Below are 23440 nucleotides of genomic sequence, written 5' to 3'. Positions count from 1 at the left end.
GATCAGCGGAAGGTTTTGCTTCTGTTTGCATTTTCATGAATCTTGAGGAATCGTTTCGCACTCGCGATAATAATTGTATCGTTGCAGAGTAGTTCCGAGCGAAAAGGGCATCGGATTTGGACACCTTGTACGACTCCATTGCATGCACATACCGTTAAGGTAGATCGTAGCACAAACTCGCGCGATGCTGGTATTTATCCAACGTTCGTATAATACTTGCACGAGAGTTAAGCACGCTCCCACGACTCAAAGATGGATCAGCGGGGCTTCTCGTTTCGGACATGACACGGTCAAATAATTGAATATGGGTTATCGCAGACGAAGCCAAAAAAATATAGTCGCAGTGACTTTTCGTGAGTGTAATGTGTCAATCGGGATACTCAAATTCTAGAAACGGGAGTATCGATTCCGCAGTTCCTTTCCTCTTTCGAGTTTTTTATTCACTTTCACCGCGGATAAAAGTGTTCGAGCTTGATCGATCATAGTGTAGTACGATAACGACCGAGTTCACGAGATCAGAGAAAACATGAAAAGGCTCTCAAGAAATTTTCGAAACCTCGCCATCCGGTTTCGAGGTTGAAAAATTCTCCTGAATCCTCATATTTTCATCGTCGTTCCTCTTTTCTCAGATGTTTTATCTCAAATCTAGTTTTTCAGTTGAAAGATTAATCGATTTTTCTTCGTGGTCCGAAACCGCGGCCGCAGCTCTCGCGGTAAAACAGAGTCGTTGCGTCGTTCCAGCGCCGCGAAATTCACCGTTTCGTCAAATCCTTTTGCGTGCAAATTCATCCAAGCGAAAATGAAGTTTGGATCCGAAAAAATGGAGTGAACGGGAATGAAGATTTTTCCCACGACGAAAATGAGAGCGAGACATCGCCTTCCGATCCTCCGGAGCTCCCATTGACAAATGGTTCGCACTCACGAATTGAGACTCGCGCGAGTGCGGATCGATGAGGAGTGAATAAAAGCGTACAAGAAAAAAAGGAATATCGCAGAGTCATTTCGATGATTACGACGGGAACAGCAGCAGAGGATGATCGACTGCGAGTGGAGAAAGAGCGAGAGCTGTAAACATGCATCGCGATGATGAATGGCCAGCGGCGCGATCCGGCATAATTCTTTAGTGTTTGCTCAGGCGAAAGATGATTTTTGTCAGTTTTATAGTTTCGTCCGTTCCCTCGTTACACGATACACGCGCAGGGGGAGTAAATAAAAACGTGAAATTCTTTTGATCTGCTTCGTCCGGTGCGAGTAATCGGATTACGCTGGTCCGAGGCGGGAGCTTGGTGCAAAGAGTTTTTTTTCTCGTCTACGAGGATCGATCTATAGCGAGAACATAATTACGGTTGCGGAGAGTAATGAATCCCGATGCGGAACAATAACGGGCCGGAAGGAATTTCGATGTGTTTTTCGTTCCGTCACACATTTTGAGTGATTCTGCATATTGGGAATTTCGACAGTTCTCAACATCCTCAAAGAATGTTGTTAAAGTATTTACAAACGAAGAAAAAACTTGAGGAATATTTTGCCTTTTCGGTCTTATATGGGAATTAATATTCGAGCCGCGCATTATCACGATTATCCTCCGTCTCGGGCAAGACCTTGACATTAAACGTGTTTATTGGGATTCGCGACGAACAACGCGTCTGTTTAATTCGCCACTGCTAATATCATCATAATAATCACGCGAGGATATATATGCGCATGCACTAATCTCGAGAGGCCGAATCTCGGCGTCGTAGCAGAGAGAAGAAAGGACCCGAGATATTTAATTGAGTTTCGGACAAGCAGTCTCTCTCGAAAAATACATCGAGCGAAAGAGCGAGATGGCCTGATCCTTTCTGCTCGTCTGCCCCGCTGTGCCCGGAGCCCGAGTATCCTTCCCAGCGCCGCGAGCAGCTCTTTGTGTATCGATTATTTTCCACGAATTAATCCGTTTCGACTAATTGATTGAGAAGAATGTGCCGATGCATTTTCTTTTCTCTTTTTTCTCTCGATCGTTGAATTATACTTTTGTTTACGCTTCGTGGCTCCTTCCACCCGAGCGGTGAGCCGATCGATCAGTTTTCGTCCAACATCGTATGCGAAATAGGAATTTTTTCGCTCGATCTTTACCCCAATTGGATTTATTCAACAGTTTTTTCGCTATTCGCTCGCCAACAATCGACCAACTTGCTGAAGAATCGATACGATTCCATCGACTCGTTTGCCGATTGTTTTTCGAGTCGCTCGGCTCCTCGACGATGAATTTCGTCAGGCAGAATCGCTCGTGCGGTTTCAAGTAAAAAAGAAATGGAAACCGAGTCCCGGACTCGGGCTCATGCGCCCAGGGAATTGCTCGATTCCTAATAGTTAAGAATTCCACGCGTTCTAAGACACGAATGCCAGAGGAGTCGCGGTGAGCGATGATAAAATCAAATATTTCGACAATGACGGTAGTTATTTAACGAATATGTTGAATTTCATTCACGAGTTCATTCGAATTCTAGCTTTCGCGTGTGTCTTTCGGTCAGTCGCGCTTGCGCAATCGTAAAAAATGGTCTTCCATAAAGACGAGTTTAAAATAACGGTGAATATGAATAAGCGATCGGGAGGCGCACGTGTATCAATAACGATTCGAGTATACTCATGACCAAAATCGTTACGGACGAAATTGACGTTTACGCAACGATCGCTCGCCGCACGAGCATCAAGAATTAATGGTAATGCTCGTTCGAGCTCGCCTCTGTATAAATGTAATAAAGACGTACGTGTCACTTCATACATAAAACACATTAAAAGAGCGCGCGCGCGCGCGCGCACACGCTCCAACTGCAGAACGAAACGAGTCTGCGTGCGATCGAATTGCTCGGGTTTGTTCGTCGCTACATTTATACAGGGAACATTGAATTTATGTGACAAGATGCGCGCACACACGCACCAGTCCCGTATATTAAACTCGCCGTTCCCTCCAGGCTCGTATTCCCGCTAAGTAGCGGCCATTTACGCCGCGATCATCGCCGCCAAAAATACGCGTGATGTTTTTCGGCCGTAGGTACCGCCGCGACGTTTCAATTCCATTTCTCGTGATATGTTTCGACCGCGACCTGAGACAGTTCGAATCGATTATATCGAACCGGATTTTACAACGATGCTTAATTACGCGACAGGATTTCATCTCGAGCCTCGACAACTCGGCGTATCTCTCGTTCCGTTAACGTCATATTTCGCATCATGAAATTTGCCTCGATTAACAACGGAGTTATCGGCCTTTTCACCACTTTTTACACTCCAAGTTAAATGCTCGGATTTGCTCTTGAAGCGAATCAACGTTTCTGGCAGATTGCCCTTTACCAACGAATTTACTGACTCCAAGAGAGCTCAAGATTTCATGGATCTTCTCTCGTGGGCTAAAGTCACTACGAATTCATAAAAATAAAGCATTCGATCAAGCGAATTAAATCCCAGCGTAGTTCGCTTCATTTCACGTTGTTTACGTCGCCCCTTTTTCTATTTTTCTCGTTTTTTTTTTCAAGTGGATTTTTATAACGACGCGTCCGCCTATTCGATATTGTAGGAAAGAGGAAAAGAGGGATTTTCTCTTTTGTAACTCGAGTCGACGCGATTAAATATAACGCGAGTTGTTCTCTCTGCTCGCTGTAACGAGGCTGCTGCTGCTGCTGTTGCTGCTGCTGCTGTTGCTGCTGCTGTGCAAAGAACCTCGAGCACCCACGTGTAACACGCATGACGAGTCTCCTCGCCACTCTATCCGTGCGTACACGCATCTTCTCTCGCAGCCGCGAGACGCTCAAGATTTTAACGCGTATGCGCGTGTACGGAAAAAGGGAGGGGAGTTTGGAGTGATACACTGCTGGGCAAATGCGGAGGCGGTATCGCCGACTACGACGTCGTTCGATTCTCACTCTGTAGGGCTATAAAAAGAGAAAGCGACGCGGAGGCTTTACTAATTCTATAATACACTCTACACAATAAACACGTGTGAGACACCAGAATAATTTTCACTCGTGAAATCACTCGCGATTATGAGATCGAGCGAATTTGAGCGGCTCCAAGTTTCAACGTTCAACGCGCATCAAACTTTATCGAAGAATCGTCTTTTCTCACGCGATTATGAGCTTAGTTTTTGTACTCAAAAATATCGACAATCGCTCCTATTTCTGCAGCGATTCGTCGCGGTTAATCAAGCGTATTTGTCAATTGAAATAAGCTTGGATTCCGTCGACGTTTTATCCGAGATCATCGTGAGTTTGTTACACTTTTTTTTGGAAAAATGCTCCGCACCCGAAGCCCCAAAATCAAGAACCCCCGATCCGTTGACCAGCAGAATTATCGGTTCGCCAAAATGGAATCTCAAATAGAAATTCGAAGAGTGAACTCAACAAAAATTCACTCGATTCGATTGCTTTGGAAAACTCCATTTTTTCTACATTTCGATTAAGCACCTTCGTTCGAACTTTGGTAACGAAGCTTTTCGATCTGCACGAAGTCTTTGAAATTGAATACGAGAAATGCCTCTCAATCTTTGATTGTAAATAGAGGACGGGCGGATAGGAATTTTTAGAATCTCTACAGTAGGACACACTCACGCATGAAATGAGAATGAAAAGAACGAGCGAAACATTGAGAAAAAGAGGAAAAAATGCGCGGTGCGTTTGGGAGAGAGAGAACCTCGGGAAGTTGAGCGTAACGCACACCCTGCTCGAAAGATTCTATATTTGATGTGCTATATAACGAGCAGGCAGGAGGGATGGAGAGGGCGACAAAGCGACCTACATTTCCGGGAGTTGCGCGAGACTCTTAGCCCTCCCCGCGCACCATCTTTTACTCTATAAACTCGGTCCACACGACGGCCCGGTCTCTCTCTCTCTCTCTCTCTCTCTCTCAACGTGATGCAACTATTACACTTGTGCAGAGCTGCTGCGCGTGCTTTACTCGACTATGCTGCAGTCTATAGTGCAAGAGAAACAGGTGCAATGTGTGCAATGCAGGCCACAGCAATGATCGGATCTATCCACAGACGAGAATGAGAGTAATGAATATGAAAATTGAGCAAAGCCGGCGCGCGCGCGCGCGCGCGCGACTAGATTGAAAATTCATTTGTTAACCAAATTCACTTTCCCATTATCGACACGGTGAATTCTTTTTCTCCCCTTGCGGTAATCAAAGAATGCTCGAATAATCATTAAGCTTTTTCATCGATTTTCGTTCGGCGGGCTGCGGTGACACACATTTTATTTATACATCGTTTCTACTGTGTTTTTGTCCCTCCGAGATAAGGATAAACCGATGGAAAATTGCGGGTATTATAATCGAATTTGACGAACATCGATATACTAGAAGAGAGACGGAAATTACCTCGATCGTCTCTCTTCACCGCAGTAAATAGTTTTTCGTACCTGCTAAAAGGGTTTCTTGGTTCATTCTCCAGGTTTCTCGGTGACAAAAAACGACCCATGCCAAGGTCACATTCGTTGGACATTCGTTGATAAAAACTTGCTAAAACGAAAAAAAAATTTTGACAAATTGAAAAAAATGAATTTACACTTTAACGATGACACTCGATATCAACGTTTTTCCATGTCCCGACGCGTACACCCTTTTCGGGTTTCCACGAGCCGATCCTCTGTCGCTCAAACTTCATTCGCTCCACTAATTCCCATCTTCCTGTGAGACCTTCCAAGACCGCTGCTCGAAGCACTCTCGTCTAATGCAGCGTCTGTGCGAGGAGCGAGTAAAAGCACGATAAACTTGTTCTGATTCGACTGTTTAAATTCTAATTGGGTTTTAGTCGGTTGGTGCAGTTGAAAATTCAAAAAAAAAGGTCGATTCCGTTCAGCGGTCGATGTCCAAGCCGGCGCTGGGCTAAACGGTCACGTATCAAAGTAGTGGCTTGATCGAAACCTACTCGACTTCGGGAGTAGTTCGACGTCGATCACAAAGTGGTACAGTTTTAATAAATCTATTTTTATTTCGGTTCAAACAAACCGTAACGATACAAAAAACAAAAGAGACAAAAATTCAGTTAACCGACGAGAAAGCAGAAAGGTTTCGTTGATCTAATAATCAACGTGTCAATCCTCCAACTCGTCATCATCGGAAAATCATAAAGTATTGAACCAAATAAATTTTCGACGAAGCTTCGCCGATGTGTTCCGACTCGGAGCACTGAAATTGAATCGCAACGAAATGGAATCACCCAGCGCAGCATCAATCGCTACCGAATCGAAATTCTTTTTATGATATTCGCCTCAGTAAAGAACGCTCGTACAGATCCAAAAAATGCTAGTCTGAAGTATAAAAAGGGGAGTTTGAATGCGTGATTAACAAAGGCTACCAAAAAGTGTAAACACGCCCGTTGAACTATCCGTTAATACGTTGAAGTGTGTGTTAAGGTATAATGCTAGTTTCCGTTGGATCGAAAATAACAGATACGACGGAAACGAGGAGGCAAGCCTGCTCGTATAATTCGAGCTACTCGATAATTAAATATTCAAGTCTTCTCGCATCTGTAAAAGTACACACGAACGCGTTCGGCAAGCTCGTAGAAGCACGAGCTTCGTTTCTGCATCTGCTCGGCTATAAACCAGCCACGGTACACAGCTCTGCTATACTTTCGGCTTAGAAAGAGGGAGCACACGCGTTACCAAAATAATTTAGAGCCAGAAAGCACAGGGTAATGGTTCCCCCCTCCCTGCACGCGGTTCGACCCTTCGCCGGAAGTTACGCTTTACTCTTTCACAACGAAAGAGACTTCGGAGGTAGCGTACACACCCACGTGACAGACGTAAACTTCTCTCTATTGAATTTCTTACGACGTGTCAAAAATTACGTTAACATTTCTGTGCCTAAGAATTTATCTCGTAAAACAAATCTCGTTTCACCATTTTATTATATTCGTTAGACGTGTATTTCAACTCTTCGAACGAATTAAGTATTACCCTCGATACTAAGAATAAATATACTTTTTACGAGCTCCTCTTATAATTAATATTTTCACATGATCCCCGGACATTAGTGCCCTCGTTTCTTACTACATCCAATCGGATTGGGCAACGAGCTAAAAACCAGTCGCTCATAATAAAATTGTGTGTTTTCACTGATTTTTATTCGGTATCATTTTCCTGCTGGGATAACTTTCACGGACGGATTCGGGCAGTTTATTTTGAAGTTACTCAACGCTTTTGAAAGCAAGGAAATATTGAACGTTCGTTGCTAAGTTTTTTAATAGTGAATCATTAAAAAAGAGCAGTTTCGATTTGTGATTTTGTTTTATCGAGTTGAATTCTGATTTCGGGACCAATAAGTTTCAGCGACTTTTCGTTGGAATTTTTCTGAAGCGGGGGTGGAGATTCATTCACTAAATTGCTGCAGAAGTATCGACATTTCGTATATTCACCCTTCGATATGAGGCGAGGGTGGTTTTTTGAACACTGTTTTTGCCACCATCCGCCAAGGTATCAACGCGACTCGTGCATCTGATGGTAAAGCAGGAATCTCAGGAAAAGTACTTTCGGGTCTCGATCGGCTGCCGGTAAAATGGAAATGACTTTTGTTCGACCGAGGACTCTCTGTGGGGTTGCTGAATTATCTTTGAGAGTAAAAATCGTTTCCTTCCCAATCCCATCGGGTAAGAAGCTACTCGATTGATAGAATGACGAGGCAACGTCACCCTGGAACTCAATATTCACTTCAAGCCCACGCCCGGCATTCCTAGCTCGGGTTTCGTGATAAAAATTCTGCTGAAATACACTTTTTCATGACTAATAGAAAACGATGAAAGTTTTAAGGAACCCTCTTGATAGCCTCGCTCGACGGAGGTCGATATTTCGAGTCCGGACGTTCAGGAACGATCTCTGACGCGCAGCCTTAAATTTACCCTTAAAATTCATTCGATTTTCTTATGAAATTGATTGAACTCATTTTTTTGAGTTTTTTATCGAAGGTCCGGGGTCCTTCGATAAAAAAAAATGGATTTTTCCACTTCTGTTGTTATTCTCCCAGCCAATGCCGGGCTCAAAATATTCTCGAATTGCAGAACGAAATAATGTGCATAAACGTGTCTTGGGAATGATTATACCGCGAATGTACGCATCTGTGATTTGCGTCAGGGAAAAAGTTCGCACGCCGTTTCAACTCGAGAATGAATTGAGCTGTCAAAATGACAGCTCGCGCAGCAGCAAAGCAGCCGGCGCGATTGATTGTATTTATATCGTTGCAACTTTATTGATGTCTTCAGAGCCGATGGAACTTGTTTGAAATAATGTCGACTGTCAGGCAAATGAACTTGCAGGTATCGATGATAAATATTGTGTGTAAACGTGCTCTTCATCGTACACAAATTCGAACATGTGGCCTCGGCTCAATCTACGGTCAAGGGATGTTCAAACAAACTTTTTCGCTGGCTCCTACACTAAATATTCAATTCTGTCAAACAAATTTTATGCTTCATCAATAAAAAATCTTCGAAACAATAACAACGAGTACGTCGCTTCTCTGCAACGTTTATTTGCTCCTCAACCGTTTTAGACCCACGCCATTGAACTTTTTTCAGTGCAGGATCATTCAGTATTTTACATTTTGGAAATATACAGAGCCATTCAAACAGTAAAATCGTTTTTTTGGACTTTTTCGTGTTCGTTCAGACTCATGAAAAAAAAAACTCTTGAATGTTTGTTTTGTTTCCGAAGCCAAAAGTGGGGGAACGCACATTTGCACATTTGGATGTGTCTTTCAAGATAGAGGCAAGGTAGCATACGTTCGTGAATTTGGCAATCTTACCAATGGATCGTGAAGTAGACGTCAAAGGTGTTAAAATACTCGCTAGAGACTAAAAACAAAAGGTCGATTATTGGTCGTCACTTGATTGGAATGCGAGTACTCACACGTTGTGAATACTCCTGCGTACGAATATCTTCGTTCGATTGCTTCTGAGAGATTCTTTCGATCTTATGCTCGACGGTCGATCCCGAGGGGCAGATCAGCTGATTTGCAGTCGCAGAGTTCAATTTTTGCATAGGATGAAATGTTGTATGAAAGAAACTCGATTTAAATGGGCCGCATCTCCCGGCACGTTTTCCTCACTCGCCACGAGTTTTTCTCCCGCGGTGAAGAATTCTCGAAATACTTACCCTCATGGAGGGTTTTTCGTATTTTCCCAACTCACCGTGAGCTTCGGAGCCCCTCGAGCTCCCTTGAAGCTAACGAAGAGATGCTTTCTGTTCTCGGAGCTTTGAGTGCGGGGCTACAACGAATCGAGTATTTCTCGATATATTGCCCGAGTCAAAAAGCCCAACATTGAGAGAGAGAGAGAGATGAAAAGTTGGGAGTAAGGGAGCGAGGAGAAAATACATCGGAGGAAGGAGCGAAAGAGAGAGGAGCTTAGCATATGTTAGTAGCCGACGAAAATTTATTTATAGACGAGGAGGTCGCGGTGCGTTCCAAAAGCTGGTTAGCCGCAGCTAGACAGTTGAAGCGAGTCCGAGGGTATGAGACGGTCGTAGTTCGGTGCGTGTGCGAGCTCATTGTTTAGCCGCGAGGAGTCGTCCCGTCATTACTTCTTTTGCCAACGGTTCCTCGGGAAGCCAAACTTCGTTTTCGTTTGCGAAAAAGAGCCCTGAAAATTGCTTCGACTTCACAGCACGGGAAATGCTCATTTGTTTGTGAAGATGAACTGAGTTTTTGCGACTGACACCAAAAGAAACAGCGCGACGATAAACGGGGGTCGAAGAAATCAGCGAAAAAGTAAACTCAATAGATTTTTTATCGAGCTACTTTTTTAAAAAGAGAAGCTTTTGAAACTTTTGTCGAGTTTCTTGAAAAGGGAGCCATGCGAATTCGTGACGTGTAGCGAGAGACAAATTTTACAATTGAATCCACGTCGAAAGTTATTCGAGTGCAGTGCCCTGTACGATCGAGTGTTCAATACACGGAGGAAGAAAACGCGAAGGGAATTGTCTTCTCGCCTCGAAAATTGGGGTCACGCACGTGGTATTTGAACCGGGTGATTCCAAGTTGAATTTCTCTCGAGGCTGTTGACCGTATCGCGCTGCATATACGTGCACCGTGTTTTTATCGATTCTGCCACGAAATATTTCGAGCCTTCTTCCGGCCAAGTTCCTCGCATTTCCGGAGAAGCTTCTCCAAGGAATAAACATTTCAATAGTTCGATATTACGTTTGCTATTTCGCGATGAAGAAAGCGCCGAAAGTTTTTAACGCTCGATTCGAATGAAATCGATTATCGAAGCTTTTGACAACGAGATTCCCCCGAGACTTTCCTGCTCCTCGAGTGACTTTGCCTCCTCAAAAAAGAAGTCTCAACGTAAAGTAAAGAAAATCAAGAGGGAGGCGCACTCGCTGGGAATAATAATCGGAAAAACCGTTTGGATTGAGAGAAAAATCAAATTTTCTCCATTTTCTACACACGAAAATTTCTGCTCGCCCGACTCCTGTGAGACTCTGCCATTCTCTCAGAGTGAAAACGGGCGATTCCAAGTGGAGCAACGACAGGGGTGTTACCCACAAAAAATCGTAAAAACAACACGAGCTGTGATCCGACGAGATTGTTTTGTTTTCAACAATCTCCTCAATGACGTAATCAGCTGTAGGATTTTAATGGACCGCAACAACAAAGTGAAGTTCCGTTTAAGTGTAGCAAAAGATCTGAAGTAACTGCCAACCGGAAATAAAAAACCAGAGGGAAAAGAATCTCGAAAGTTAGCGAACGAATTTGGCTGTACGCGAGAGGAAGAGTGACGTAAGAAAAACGAAAACAAACATATAAGCCAACAAATAAATGCGGGAGGTGGTGAATTCGCGTTTCTGCTTGACGCACCGGAAGTCGAAAATTACGCGGAGCTGACGAAAGCTGAACGGAGCGCCCGGGCGCTTTATTTAATCTCGTGTGTAGACAACAGCCCCCTCGCCCCGAAGAAACGCACAGCATCATCAGAGTATAGGATTACAATTGAATAAAATAAAGTAGCATGGCTCATCATATGAAGAGGCCGATGAGGAGGGAGCAGTATAAGCCGTTTGGTATGAGGAGGAAGGTAAGATTTGTTTGTCTAAACGAGCGCGATGCTTTCGTATATTCGACGAAATGTCATTTCGGGACTGTGAAACCACGAACGAATTCGAGTCTTGAGAATAATTCGGAACGGTTTGCTCTCGAAGTTTGTGCAATTTGTCGCAACGAGAGGGGAAACAGTTTGAAGAAACGGGAGCAAAGGAGCGTAGCTCAAAGCCCCATTTCGATGCGGCCTCACAAAGCATGCAACTCCGGTAATGAACTTCAAGATTCTAATGAGTCATCGCGGCGTAACGAGGACTCGTATCGAACGAATCAGCGAAGTTTCGCTCCCCGGATCCTTTCCACTCGAACCCTCCCTCCCCATTTTCTTACTTATGAATGGAACACATGCCTCTCTATCCCTGATTCATCCTCGCGAGCGCAGTCGTTCGCCATGTACATACGACAATTCTCATATATACACGCGGCCGTACACTTATCGCCCCCCGTCATTGGAGCTCGTGCACGGTAGCTAATGACGCGCGAGTTTTCGTAAGAAAATTTATCCGCTGCATATCCGGCACGATTTTGGCGTCTGACTACTCTTCGCGCTCGTCTCGCACCCCGAGAATGTACGCGGACGCGGTGACATCTTGGCGACTCTCTGTCAAAAGAAGACTTTCGACGACTGTCGTCTTTAATATGGATTTATGAGCTTTTATAACTCTCGATACTCTATACCAACGCACGACGTCCCGCAGATCGCACAAATGTATACTTTTTGCTTATTTATAGACCGGTAAATGGCAGCTCGCTCCGCATCGCGTGATAGGTAAGCTACCCTATTATATGACATACTTGGGACTATAAAATCGCGTTATTCGAACGTACGAGCTCTGTGCGCAGCGTTAAATCGCATGGCGACAGAGCGCCGTAATTCTGGAGGGTAAAATCATGCATTAGCGCGATCCAGTGACTCGGGGGGGGGGAAAATTTTGTGGGAATTTCTGAATATTTTGTCGAGTGAAGAAAACCAGTGGAACAAAGTGTTTTGACGCTCAACGGGAAGGAGCTGCTCCGTTGTAGTGTTCGAACTTTTGGCGCCTGAGGAAAAAAATTGCTACGATGAGTCGAGTTTGAATAGATCTTGTTCAGCGAGCGATGCTGCGCGTTCGTCGATCGTGTGACTGATCGCGGAGCTGACACATTTCGCGAGATATTTTTCAGACTCTCTTCATCGTCCGGTTGAAGAACTCCGCGAAGCTCCGGCAAAACAGGCTTCGATGATACGGTCAAATTGAAATTTGCAGAAATTCAGCTTTTCCAAAAGGTTTTACAATGCTAGAAATATGCAGCTTTGACATTAGTTCGCACAGAAAATCGTCTCATTCCTCAAAAAAGAGTCGCTGTGACTTTCCGATCTCAGGAACGAATCGCCTCCGTACCTTCAGTTGACGAGAATGGAATGACGGAGAACTCGATGGATCGAACCGTCGAAGAATTTAAATGCATTTGGCGTTAATTTTAAAAGTGACGTTAATTTTTCCTTCACTTCTCTCTGAATAGAGAAACGTTAGTAAAAGTTAATAACTCGGTGACAATCGCCCCTCAGAAGCCAACGATTCTGCTTAGGAATGCAACGCAGAAGCGAGAAAAATGTTAACAGCCGTCGAAGGATGTCCCGTCTCGGAATGACCCTACATGAAAATATATTCGTAGTTACGTGGGCTATGGATTATATAGAGTTAAAAACCGGGGGCGCCAGCGTTGGCGCGACTGAAGCTGAGTTAGAAAAGACAGAGGAAGAGAGAGAGCCAGCCGATAGGAGCGGCGCAACGATCCGTTCTGTCCGCGCGAGGTCCAAAAATAAAATTCACGCTAGAGAGAAACTCGTCCGCGCTCTGTTCCTCGTACGTTTATCAGTCTATCTCCATGCCTTTTTCCCTGCTCTACAACTTTGTACGAAGCTTTTTTATTTCGTGTCAGAGGTTCGATCGCTCGCGTCTCTTTGTGCGGAGCTCCCCGTTCGGCATGCAAAGGGCTTTGGGGAATCGCTGTTTCAAGTTCATTCGAAATTTTCTTCATTTACCAGATCTCAGAGGCCGCAACTCATCCTCTCGTTTAATGAAACGCTGGGTGGTGGAAAAAAAAATTCACTCGAAGGTTGAGAAAGCGCGAGGTGTCTCGAGACCTGACCCCCTTCGTTCTCATTCCTCTCGCGAGCATTCTCTTTATTTATCACCCTTCTGCATGCCGTCATTCGGGTGAATATCACGCGCTTTGACCCAGATCCCTTTCTTGGAAGGGAAAACCCGCGGGCCCCTCTCCCCATCCCCATTTTCTCTCTTCATTTCTGTTCCTTTGTAATTACGCTCTCGTATACAGGCAGACCTCTTCGGACAAATGTAGCGAGAAAAACTCCTCGCCGCGACCGATCCTCGCGCAGGTAGAAAGCGATTGATGTTCCTCGGGTTTTTGTATTTTTCTCCACGCGTGCGAACACACAATTTTGTATTACGAGGCCTCGCAATCACATCGAAATGCAAGCTTCAGGGAACACAAACAAAGTCGAAGGAATACCGCTGCGAAAATACTGAAGGAAAAAGTGAAATTATTTCAGTCCCCAGGCGTTCATAAACTCTGCAAATATTGACGAAAACGTTGTTGGATTTCGACAAATAATAACTAATCGGGTACACAATTTTTTCGACTCCCTTGCCCAAAGTGTTATTGCTCACGTGAAATTCGGTCCCGCGAATCATGCGAGTGCGGCGGTTATCAGAAACCAAATCTAAAATATCCACTGTAACACAAAAATTCGTTAGATTTCAGCTCCAAAATTAATGGAAACGATGATTGGAGCTCTCCTCAGATCCGGAGTTCCTTTCCAAACGACGCAAGCACAGTAATTAAAAGATAAGAAAACAATTTGAACGTTCACAATACGAATCGGAGTGTAGAATTGAGGAAAATCGTTCGTTCGACTCGAAAAATGGCTCCTCGAAACTCGGCTAGTCATGGGAAAAGCAGCGAGAGTAGTAGTAGTAGGAAGCGTAGTAGTAAATGGCTGATAAGACACACGTTGCTGCAGGGTGCACTGGCCTGACGATTGAGGGGCGGCGGAGGCTCGGGGAAGGGTGCGGAGGGTGGTTGCGTTGAGTAAGAAGTGGCGGCAGAGGGGGGTGGAGTCGGTAGGGAGAGTGGGCGAACGGATCGATATAGTCTCAGGGGGTAGTTTTGTGTTCGTTCATCGTCGTCGTAGTTCGCTCTTGCCTGCGCTCGGTTACACCACCTTGCGGCTAAAATTCGAAATTGCCGGGTGGCGGAGGAGAGCGTAGGGGATGATCGTCGCGGTCGGAGGAGCTTGGCCAGTTGGACGTTGCATGAACATCGCGAACGCGAGGGTGCCGCGTGGCTCATGAGAGCAGTGGAGAGCCGAGCGAACCGGAGGCTTTGGAATATAATAAAAAAAAGGAAACGAATTGAAGAGTTGACGAGATCGAAGTAACGCTGAATCTCGAGAAACGGTGTGATCGATCAACGCTTGACAACTGACCGCTCCGTCCAATCGTCCGTCCGCTCGCGTACACCTCCGTTTCGCGTCTCTCCGTGCATGTCTACAGTTATAGAAACGCGTGCACGAAACGCCACGACACCGGTTTAACCCGAGGCCTTCAACCCCTTCTCTCTTCCGCTTTCGTGCCACCCTCGAGCCTCCGCGCCGCACGCTTCACTAGTTCAGCCTGTAACGAGATGTAGTACACGATGGGAAATGTGCATGTACGCATCGTCGTACGCTGACATTCCGGAGTCCGGCTCGTATCGCGTGGCCGTTTCGTCGATCGCGATGCGTGCTTATTACAGGGACGAGTGCGGCGTGCGGTTTAGCTGCGGGATCAGTCAATAGAACGGGAGTCAGCAACGATGATTCGGACGTACTGTGTCGTCGTGCGATGAATGTGATTTTTTTTCACGGTGCGCGAGCCTTCTCACTGCAGCGGCCTCGTTACTTTCTTTACGTAATAATCGCTCGGGCTTGAATCAGCGAATTTGGAGGGTTGTCGAAAAGGGATTGTTCCTTTTCTCCTCGTGACTTTTCCAACTCGGAGTGCATGTGTTGAGGCAATGAGAAGCGAAAAGTCACGGGCTATTAGTTGGAGCACAAACAGTCCAACGATATTCAGCGAAGAGCAGGCCTACTCACGTTTTCTGCTCTTCTCGCCGGTAAATGTTGACCGTTGGGAAGAGCCTCGAATAATGGAGGAAAGCCTGACATTTATCCGCAAATACGAAACACAACAAAGCGCTCCCATCGCTTCGTTTACTTTGATCCCGTCCCAGAAGGGCCTGAATTATTTAAAGCGATCGACCGGCTGACCGTTTCCAGGAGGCACGAGCATGCTCGAGATAAACAAGACAACGTCGCGCATATACAAACCATCCGAAGAACCAAAGACCGCGAGAGGTCGGGGAGTGACCCTCATATTCGCGAGACAGAAGACGTGAAAAAACAAGGGGTCGTTGATTCAATCAACATCGACGCAAACTCGCACACCGTACATACGAGAGCCTTTACAACGCTTGCGCGTTTTCTCCACTTTTCTCAGCTCTCTCATTTCCATGTTTTTCTTCCTCCTCATATTTTGTTGTTAGCCTTCTGTGTCGCCGAATCTGATCATACTTTTCTGAGCAACTCGCGAATTTTGAAAGGAAAAAAACAGTGCGCGACTTCGTTTCGATTGTCGAAGCCTTCGTCGCTGTCTCCTCGAGTTATTTCGACCTTAAAAGTCCCCGGCACTCGGGCTCGTACGAACACGAGTTTCGGGGATTTTTACTATCCCCCGCATCAGCATCGTTCAATCCCCATACGCATTGTCGCGTTTCGTTTGAAAATAGAGTTTTAAATAGTGAGAAAAACCGAGCGGGATAACACACTTTTTGCAGCAGCGGCAGGAGTGGCGGGGCGCTTGCAGCGAATATGCAAATGTGAATGTTGCAGTGTAAGCGCCGGATAACACACCGCGAGCACGTTCGATCGATGCCATGCCGCTACTATTGTCCTTCCGTAGAATCAACTATTTTATATGAAACATACCGCAACGTGACCCTGCATATTCCCCCGAATAAAACACTCGGCTCATTTGAATTTCATTGAAAAATCGAGCAACGTTTTCCCAACCGCTTTATCAGAGTTTGCCATTCCATATTCTGTCATTCGATTCCTAAAAAAAGTCGTAAATACACTGCCGATGGATTCGAGATTGAACGAGGAGGGGACAACGACCCGATAAACTGCTTTTGAATCTTTCACCGTCTCTTTTCTTATCGCTCGAGCTATTCTAAAGAACGTCACAACATCTAACTTTTTGATCAATCAGAGCTCTCGTCTGGCGCTGCAAAAAGCCTAAAAGCAACTGATTCTCCCCCGCCCTCGTGGCAAACTCACAAATTGCGTTGACGTTTCGAATCTCTCTGTAGGTTCCCTTCCATTTTTCTCTCTTTTTCACCGACTCGAACACATGTTTTTGTGGAGTAACTTTCCACTGCGGAGCCTCGATCTTCTTTAAAATCAACATGGAAACGGGCGGGATCAAAGACGTGCAGTTCGAAGTTCACGTTGAATTGGACGCGAAACGTAAATATCGAGAGTGTTTCAACTCGGTCGAAGAAGCCTGATTATCGTACGATATAAAACTGAGAATTTTCTCTATCGCTGTTTATCGATGGACTGCTTTTCGCAACAACGAAACAAAAGATCAATGAAGCCTGCGAGGAATCATTACCATACTGTTTTCGCCCTCAGTGTCGTTGCCTTCGGTATATTTCGGCAGTTAATAATCCGAGACGTGACGAACGAGTTTTTGCCTTATGTATGTCCAAAGACGAGGATATTTATACGGATAAAAAAGTAGATGATCATCGCATTATCGTATACAGAGTGTTTGGATGGCTTACAAACGTAAGCGAAAGAAAATACTCGCCAAGGGGAGTTTCTCGTATGATTAATAATCAGTGAGTGATGGATTCGCCCCTCCGTGCGTGAGGATTTTGAGACTTCTTCAACACGTGGGCCCTCCAAAGTCCGACGAAATAAAATGAATATGAATCGAGTGGAAGACGATAAGGAAGCAGCTGAAAATCTCCTCGACACTCGGTCCAATTCGTGAGACGTTTTTTACATTCGAATATAAACGAGGTGAAAACCCTTTTTGCGTATTGGGGCAAAGAGCGCAATGCGGTATCGAGGGACACGAGCAACACAGAGCCCCGAACATCACCTCGAGCAATCTTTGCCTCGCGTGTCTCTCTCCCTCTCCGTGTACTTGCGGCTCGAGCAGGGACCAATCGACGATTACGTACAGATGTAGCCGAGCCCTTGGTACACGCGCGGCGCCTTATTATTTATCGAGAGCGGAGGCATAGAGACACTTCACCGCAGTGGGGAGAGCCGGGAGTCTCGGCGATGATAGGATACAATCAGCACAATTCCGGCTACAACAAGCTTTTTACGCAGGTATATACACACGACCGTTTAGCCCTCGAATCGTCCTCTTTCTGCCCGAACGAAGGCCACGTTTACAGAGGCTTGTACCACCTTAAAATTTCCACTGTGGAACGACCTTTTTATCTCATTTCGTATACCTTCTTGTGCAAACAGTATCGTATTTTTTTTGTCGTCTATTTTAAGGGAAAGTAAAATCTTACGAGACTGAGCCACGCAATTTGGTGTTCGAGGAATTCGAATAATTTTACGAGAAAGTTTGAACATTCGGGCACGAAAAGTGTGGGGGTGATCGAGTCAGGAAAACTGAGTGAACATTTTCCAAGGCTTTGAGAGACAAATATTTGGAAGCCTTGAAAAAGTTCAAACGTCAAGTATTGAGAATTTTTGGTTTTATTCAATATATAAATTTGAGCAGAAGCTCCATCTCGTGTGAATTGTTCGCAGAGAGTAATCGAGGACTGAGAACCTTGTCAAAATGTCACAAAAAATAGTGAAGATTGACCAAGTTAGAGGAAGAAAGAGAAATTTCGAAGGCGAAATCCAAAGTATCTCAAAAATTTTTGTACGATTGTGCGATTGTGAAGAAAATAAGGACCGTGCACGAGTCGAGAACCGAGAAAAGTTGACAAAAAAGTAACGAGAGAAAAAAAATGAAAAAGTGAAGTGCACGCGACAGGAGCGATGCTCAAAATAATAAATCTGCTGTAGCGTATGAAGAGCCATGCACGAAGCTTTATATGTGCTCGAGTTCTTTTTTTCCTCGTCGATTGAGTGATCATTATACGTCGACGAAGAAGACTCGCTCCGACGAGGCGTGCATGTTCAATCGACGAGTTAATTCTTTCCATCCCTTTTCACGACGATGATCGTCATTATCATCGCTTCAGAGAGGCTCGTGGCGTATCAATTTTTTTTTTTTTAGATTTTTCAATCGAACCTTTCTCTCCATATTTTTATGGCACCAACGATATTTTTTTTTCTTTTTTTTTTAACTCCCTTAATCGTCCAACTACCGCATGATTGAACTCTTCGTCAACTTTAGCAATATCCATTTTCCTTAGGTCAAATACTAAACCGCGATTGTGAAATAATTGATGAATTATACGGAAAAAGCAATAATCGAAGTTTATTAGTTTATTCAGTGACTTTATTTCCGACAGTCGGACCTCAAAGGGCTTTCTCTCTCTCTCTCTCTCTCTCTCTCTCTCTCTCTCTCTCTCTCTCTCGGTCGCCCACGCGGTGATTCGAGGCCGTTGCCACGGCTACAACGCCCTTATACGTATATTTATAAGTTTGTCTTTCGTTCCTCCCCCCCCCCCCCTCTTTCGCCTTTTCTTTCCTTCTCCGTCGACCCCGCGGTTGTCCGTTCGCTCGAATCCTTGCGTCGCGTGTCGAGAAATCCTTCAACTATTTTATCCAACAAACTCCTTTCGCACCCTTCGAAACTCGACGAATTTTTAAGTATCTCTAATACGCTTTTGCACACGCACGAAAATTTCGACCGTTTTGAGCGAACAAAATGTTCGAGTTTTTGTCACGAGCCTGGCTGCTGCTTATCTCCATCTTTTTCTCGCTCGATCAAATTCTCCACTGCAAATACATTTATGAGATGTAAATTTGCCATGCGGCTAAGAAAATTCCGGATACACTGCGGCGCTGTTCGACATTGACCGGCTTAACCGCGACTTCACACGAACCTCGGTCCCTCCTCGCTCATAAATTCCTAATAACCGTTCATTTTATTGCTCCCTCTCTTTTACGTTCCGGCGGTAAACAAAATACACGAAAGTACGCGGTAGACAACGAGTACGGGGATTCTAAGCGAACGCTGTAAAATTGCCTTTCAATATGATTGGGGCAGACCTCGAGCCTTACCCTGAAGCCACATTTGGACTGTACTGGCAATTAAGGTCGTAAATTACTGTGAAAATGAGATAGTACGAAGGAGCTCTTGTCCCTGGAGTAAAATTACTGGTCACGGAGCGCCGGGGAAGTTTTCATCATTAATAATAACCGCTAGAATTATCCAATCGAAAAATAAGAAGGATCGAGCTCGAAGTTATCGTAGAAAATTCTCAAACTTTGCAGTAATTCTGATGAGTCGTTTTTTCATCAGCAATAATGAGCTTCGATGGGGTTATGGTTTGTTAGAAAAACTCAAAATCTTCCTGGCAATTCGCTTGGAACATTGAAAAAGATTTCTTTCGAGCCAACGTACTAAAAATTCTCTTTCTTCGTCTGTTCCAGGGTTCGGCAGACTCCAACTATTCGCAGCCGAGCTCGGATCTCTCGCTGGACGAGGAGAAGGAAAGCTTGCGACGTGAGAAGGAAAGACAGGCGTTAAATCAGCTCGAAAAAGCGAGGGTGAGAATACACAAACTGAGCTTAAAACCTCTCCCCGAATCATGCTTTCGTCTTGGGAATAAGGAAAGAGTTGAAAAAAATAGTGACTCGCGTATACGAGAAGCAGAAATCTTCTCGTTCGGTCTTTTCCACTCTCGAGGGCTCGTATGATAACAGAAAAATATGGAGCTGTTTGTGCACGCGTTTTACTACTTCCTTCGATTGTTATTCTGCTCTTTTCAACGACCAAGTGCTCCATTTTCAGAGGTGTTTCCATCGCATTTAGATTTTCAAAGTCAAATCACATGCAAACAAAATCATTCCTGCGCAAATATGTGACTTCACTGACACGGAAAATGTCGCCGCAATTGAGTGGAAACTCGGTTTCTGCGGAGTTCACCGTTTTTTCTTTGGAAATAAAAATTCGTCTAAATTTGTTTTTTTTTTAAATGCTAAAAAGTTGATTATCGATTCGTTCTTCGTTGCTATTTTGATTCGAAAAGAAAAACAGCTGACAAGATCATCTGCTGCAGTTTACGCATTTTTTTCCATGGAAACGATCCCTTGCTCGCGATCTCCGTCTTAAGGTACTTTGCCAATATTGTTTTTCTCGAACGCGCCATTCGATCGACGTCGTTGCGAATAGAACGTCACAGTTTTCCGAAAGAAAAGAGAACGCGATATCAACGCAATCAGCACGAATCTCGATCCACAAACACGGAATATGGACCTGCCCGCGAAGCGTCTTGACCTACGTTTTCACCCTTTCGATCGTACATAAAAGCTGTCACCTCAATTTCATCACGCAGCATCAAAACTGGACCATAAACTTTTACAATTCAGGCCAATTACTTCGACCCTGACGCGGATGCAACGTTAACTTTTCACGTCCGTTGCTGTCGTTCGGCCATTTTTTTCGAGGCTCCTGCTTCACGTGGAGCGAGAAAAACGAACTGTCAAGAGTGTTGAAACACACGGAGAAAACGGATTCGTTTTGTATAGCGAGGAATATATTGCTTTTAAAAAAATTTCAATCAAACCATTTAGGCACCTTTTACAAAGAGGATAGCAAAAAGTGATGCACGTAAGAAATATATTTCGTTTTGTTTTCGAGTGTTATTCATCGTGTCGGAGTAGCACTTACTGATGAGTGGAAGTGCGTATTGTAAATCACAAATTTTCACTGTATAGTGAATTCGATGATAAATGCGCGAACATAGACCGAATACGTGTGACATTTTACCATAAAAATAGTCCTTTTTTCAGGGTTGCCCGAGCATACTTAACAATATAAACGTTTGAAGTGACTGAAACATTTTTACTATGCGAGAAAAAAACTCTTGAGTCTTTTGAATAAAAGTTATGGGTATTGGTCTTTTTACTATGGTGGATAGAACAATTTTTATTAATGCTCTTCGAATTAATGCTGCAGACCCCGAGATACTATATATTCCTAGTACGTTTCTCTAGAATTCTCGGCCTCGTTTTCTCCGTGTACAAAAAGCCGAGATTGCGCCATTTTTCGGACTGAAAACCAACCTTAGTCGATCGAGATACTAAACAACGATGTACGACGGTCACAGAATTGTTGACAGTCTTTTCGAAGCCCCTTCGACGAATTTTTTCCGATGATTCTCGTAAAATTCGATTCCCCATTGTATCGGGAGGATTCGATGAAATGATTAGCGACGAATTGCCACAATGAAGAAGGAATCGTACGAGAAATAACTGCGATAATAATCCAGAGCCGAGTACGAGGATCCAACGATCCGATGTAGGTCGAATCTCCGGAGTATGCTTAATTTATATAAAAGCGTGTGGTTAGGAGTGCGTGAGAGAGAGAGGCGAGCGAGTAAACAGACTTAATTTTTTTTATATCGAAGATGAAATATCGCTGGTAGATTGTGCGATGTGTGCCAATGCCACGAGGGTTACGCCCTCTTGTTTTCGTTCGATGGAAAAGTCAATTAATGGGAGTGTGCGTGCGTCTCTACGGAGGGAACGAAGGAAAGAATTCATATGCAGAAAGGGTGTGATCTATCGAGGGAAATATTCATCGTGAGCCGCAGCCGAGACTCGGAAATGCTCGTAAATGTCAAGGATAAAAAGTATTGGCACGCGCAATAAATCCTCGTATGGCAGGCGAGTTGAAATGACAATTTTTCTGAAAGAAATTCAGTCACAAATTCGGAGAAAAATTGAGGGGAATCGTGCACTTTTCTGCATCGAAATTACTCCAACGACTTTTTTTTTATTTTCCTCGAGCTTTGTGTCTTTCTCTCGCTCCCTTAACGGCCTCGTTTCCGTAAGAACGGAGCAGATAAAAAACGAGAATATTTATCGAGCAAACAACGATCCGGTCGACTCTGTACCGACGCGGACTAAAATTTCTACCGGTGCTACACATCACCGGGAAATATCGCGATGTCCATCATCGGCATTCGCCAAGAGTCTTTCCTCGTAAATTAAAAATGAAATATAACGAATCGATACGCAGTTTTTACCACGGAGTATTGCGTACAGTTGAGTCAGCGAGTAGAATGGGTCAATATCTGGTCGGACGCTCACCGAAACTTGCAATTTTCAATACAGTGTCTGAGCGCTTCATTTATCGTGGAAAACTATAACGAAACGACATATTTCAGCTTTTCTGTATGAATGTGAAAATTAATGGGAAATTTGCTCAACTCATTTCTGATGGAAACCGAAAATTTGAGATTCGAAACCCCTTTTTTTACATTTTATTCGATGAAATGTCTTCCCATCACTCGCAGGCTCCCGGTCGACAAAAGTCGCGAGAGTATTTTTTAGTAAGTAGTCCAAGTCGATAACGAGCCCGAGCTGTCCCGAGTGCTGGATAACCACGTTAAATTTGAATCGGGATTAAAGATTCAATTGGAACTGCCACCGGGCAGTTTTTCAGCTGATTTTTTTCGGATTATTCAACGTTTCGTTCCTCTTCGTATACCACCTTCTGACGGACGAGCGGGTTGTTCTATTTCGAACTGATGATGGTAGAATCGTTATCGCAGAGACAAGTAGAGCCGCGAGCATTCGAATTTCTTCATTTTTCACTAACTAATAAAACGGGTGTGCAAAAAATCTCATGAAGGCGCGTTGAGGCACAGAAACCTGGTTACCATTCGGACACAGCAGACTTCGATCGAAACTCTCCGAGGCTCGCGCCGTGCAAACGAGGTCGACGTTGAGGAAGACGATTCCTAAAAATTGGCATTCCTTATCGTATGCGAAATTCAGTGAAAAAGAGCGACGTTATATTTCGAAAAAAATAATGAAAAATATGAGGATTTTCAAGTATTTGTTTCACTCGAAAAATAGACAGCGGGAAGGCCAATAATTAAAAAACTCCTGTCAAATGCAAACGTCAATGAAAACGTATAATTTGTCTCTTTCAGGCGAAGCCGGTCGCGTTCGCGGTCAGGACGAACGTTAGTTACGATGGGACAGCTGACGACGATTCGCCAGTCCACGGCTCAGCGGTCAGTTTTGACATTCGTGACTTTCTTCACATCAAGGTAAACTAATGCAGCAGCAAAAAAGGCTCCCCACCCCTTGATTCGC

The 23440-nt window shown here is 44.5% G+C and overlaps 1 protein-coding gene across 15 annotated transcripts in view; it reads left to right on the top strand.

Moving 5' to 3' along the window:
• Ca-beta (Ca2+-channel-protein-beta-subunit) overlaps nt 1–23440 on the top strand; it is an 83459-nt gene that overhangs the window by 44901 nt on the left and 15118 nt on the right. For all 15 annotated transcript variants that reach the window (XR_006261939.1, XM_043427680.1, XM_043427678.1 and 12 more), the window contains 2 exons: nt 19763–19879; nt 23275–23394. Coding sequence is in view for 14 of the 15 variants with exons in the window: in XM_043427680.1 (XP_043283615.1) it covers nt 19763–19879; nt 23275–23394 (237 nt within the window). In the remaining variant the exon portion in view is untranslated. The remainder of the gene's footprint in view (nt 1–19762; nt 19880–23274; nt 23395–23440) is intronic.

The sequence above is a fragment of the Venturia canescens genome, chromosome 9 (assembly GCF_019457755.1).
Source record: "Venturia canescens isolate UGA chromosome 9, ASM1945775v1, whole genome shotgun sequence".
Lineage (NCBI taxonomy): Eukaryota > Metazoa > Arthropoda > Insecta > Hymenoptera > Ichneumonidae > Venturia > Venturia canescens.
This window is presented reverse-complemented; position numbering and strand designations above follow the sequence as displayed.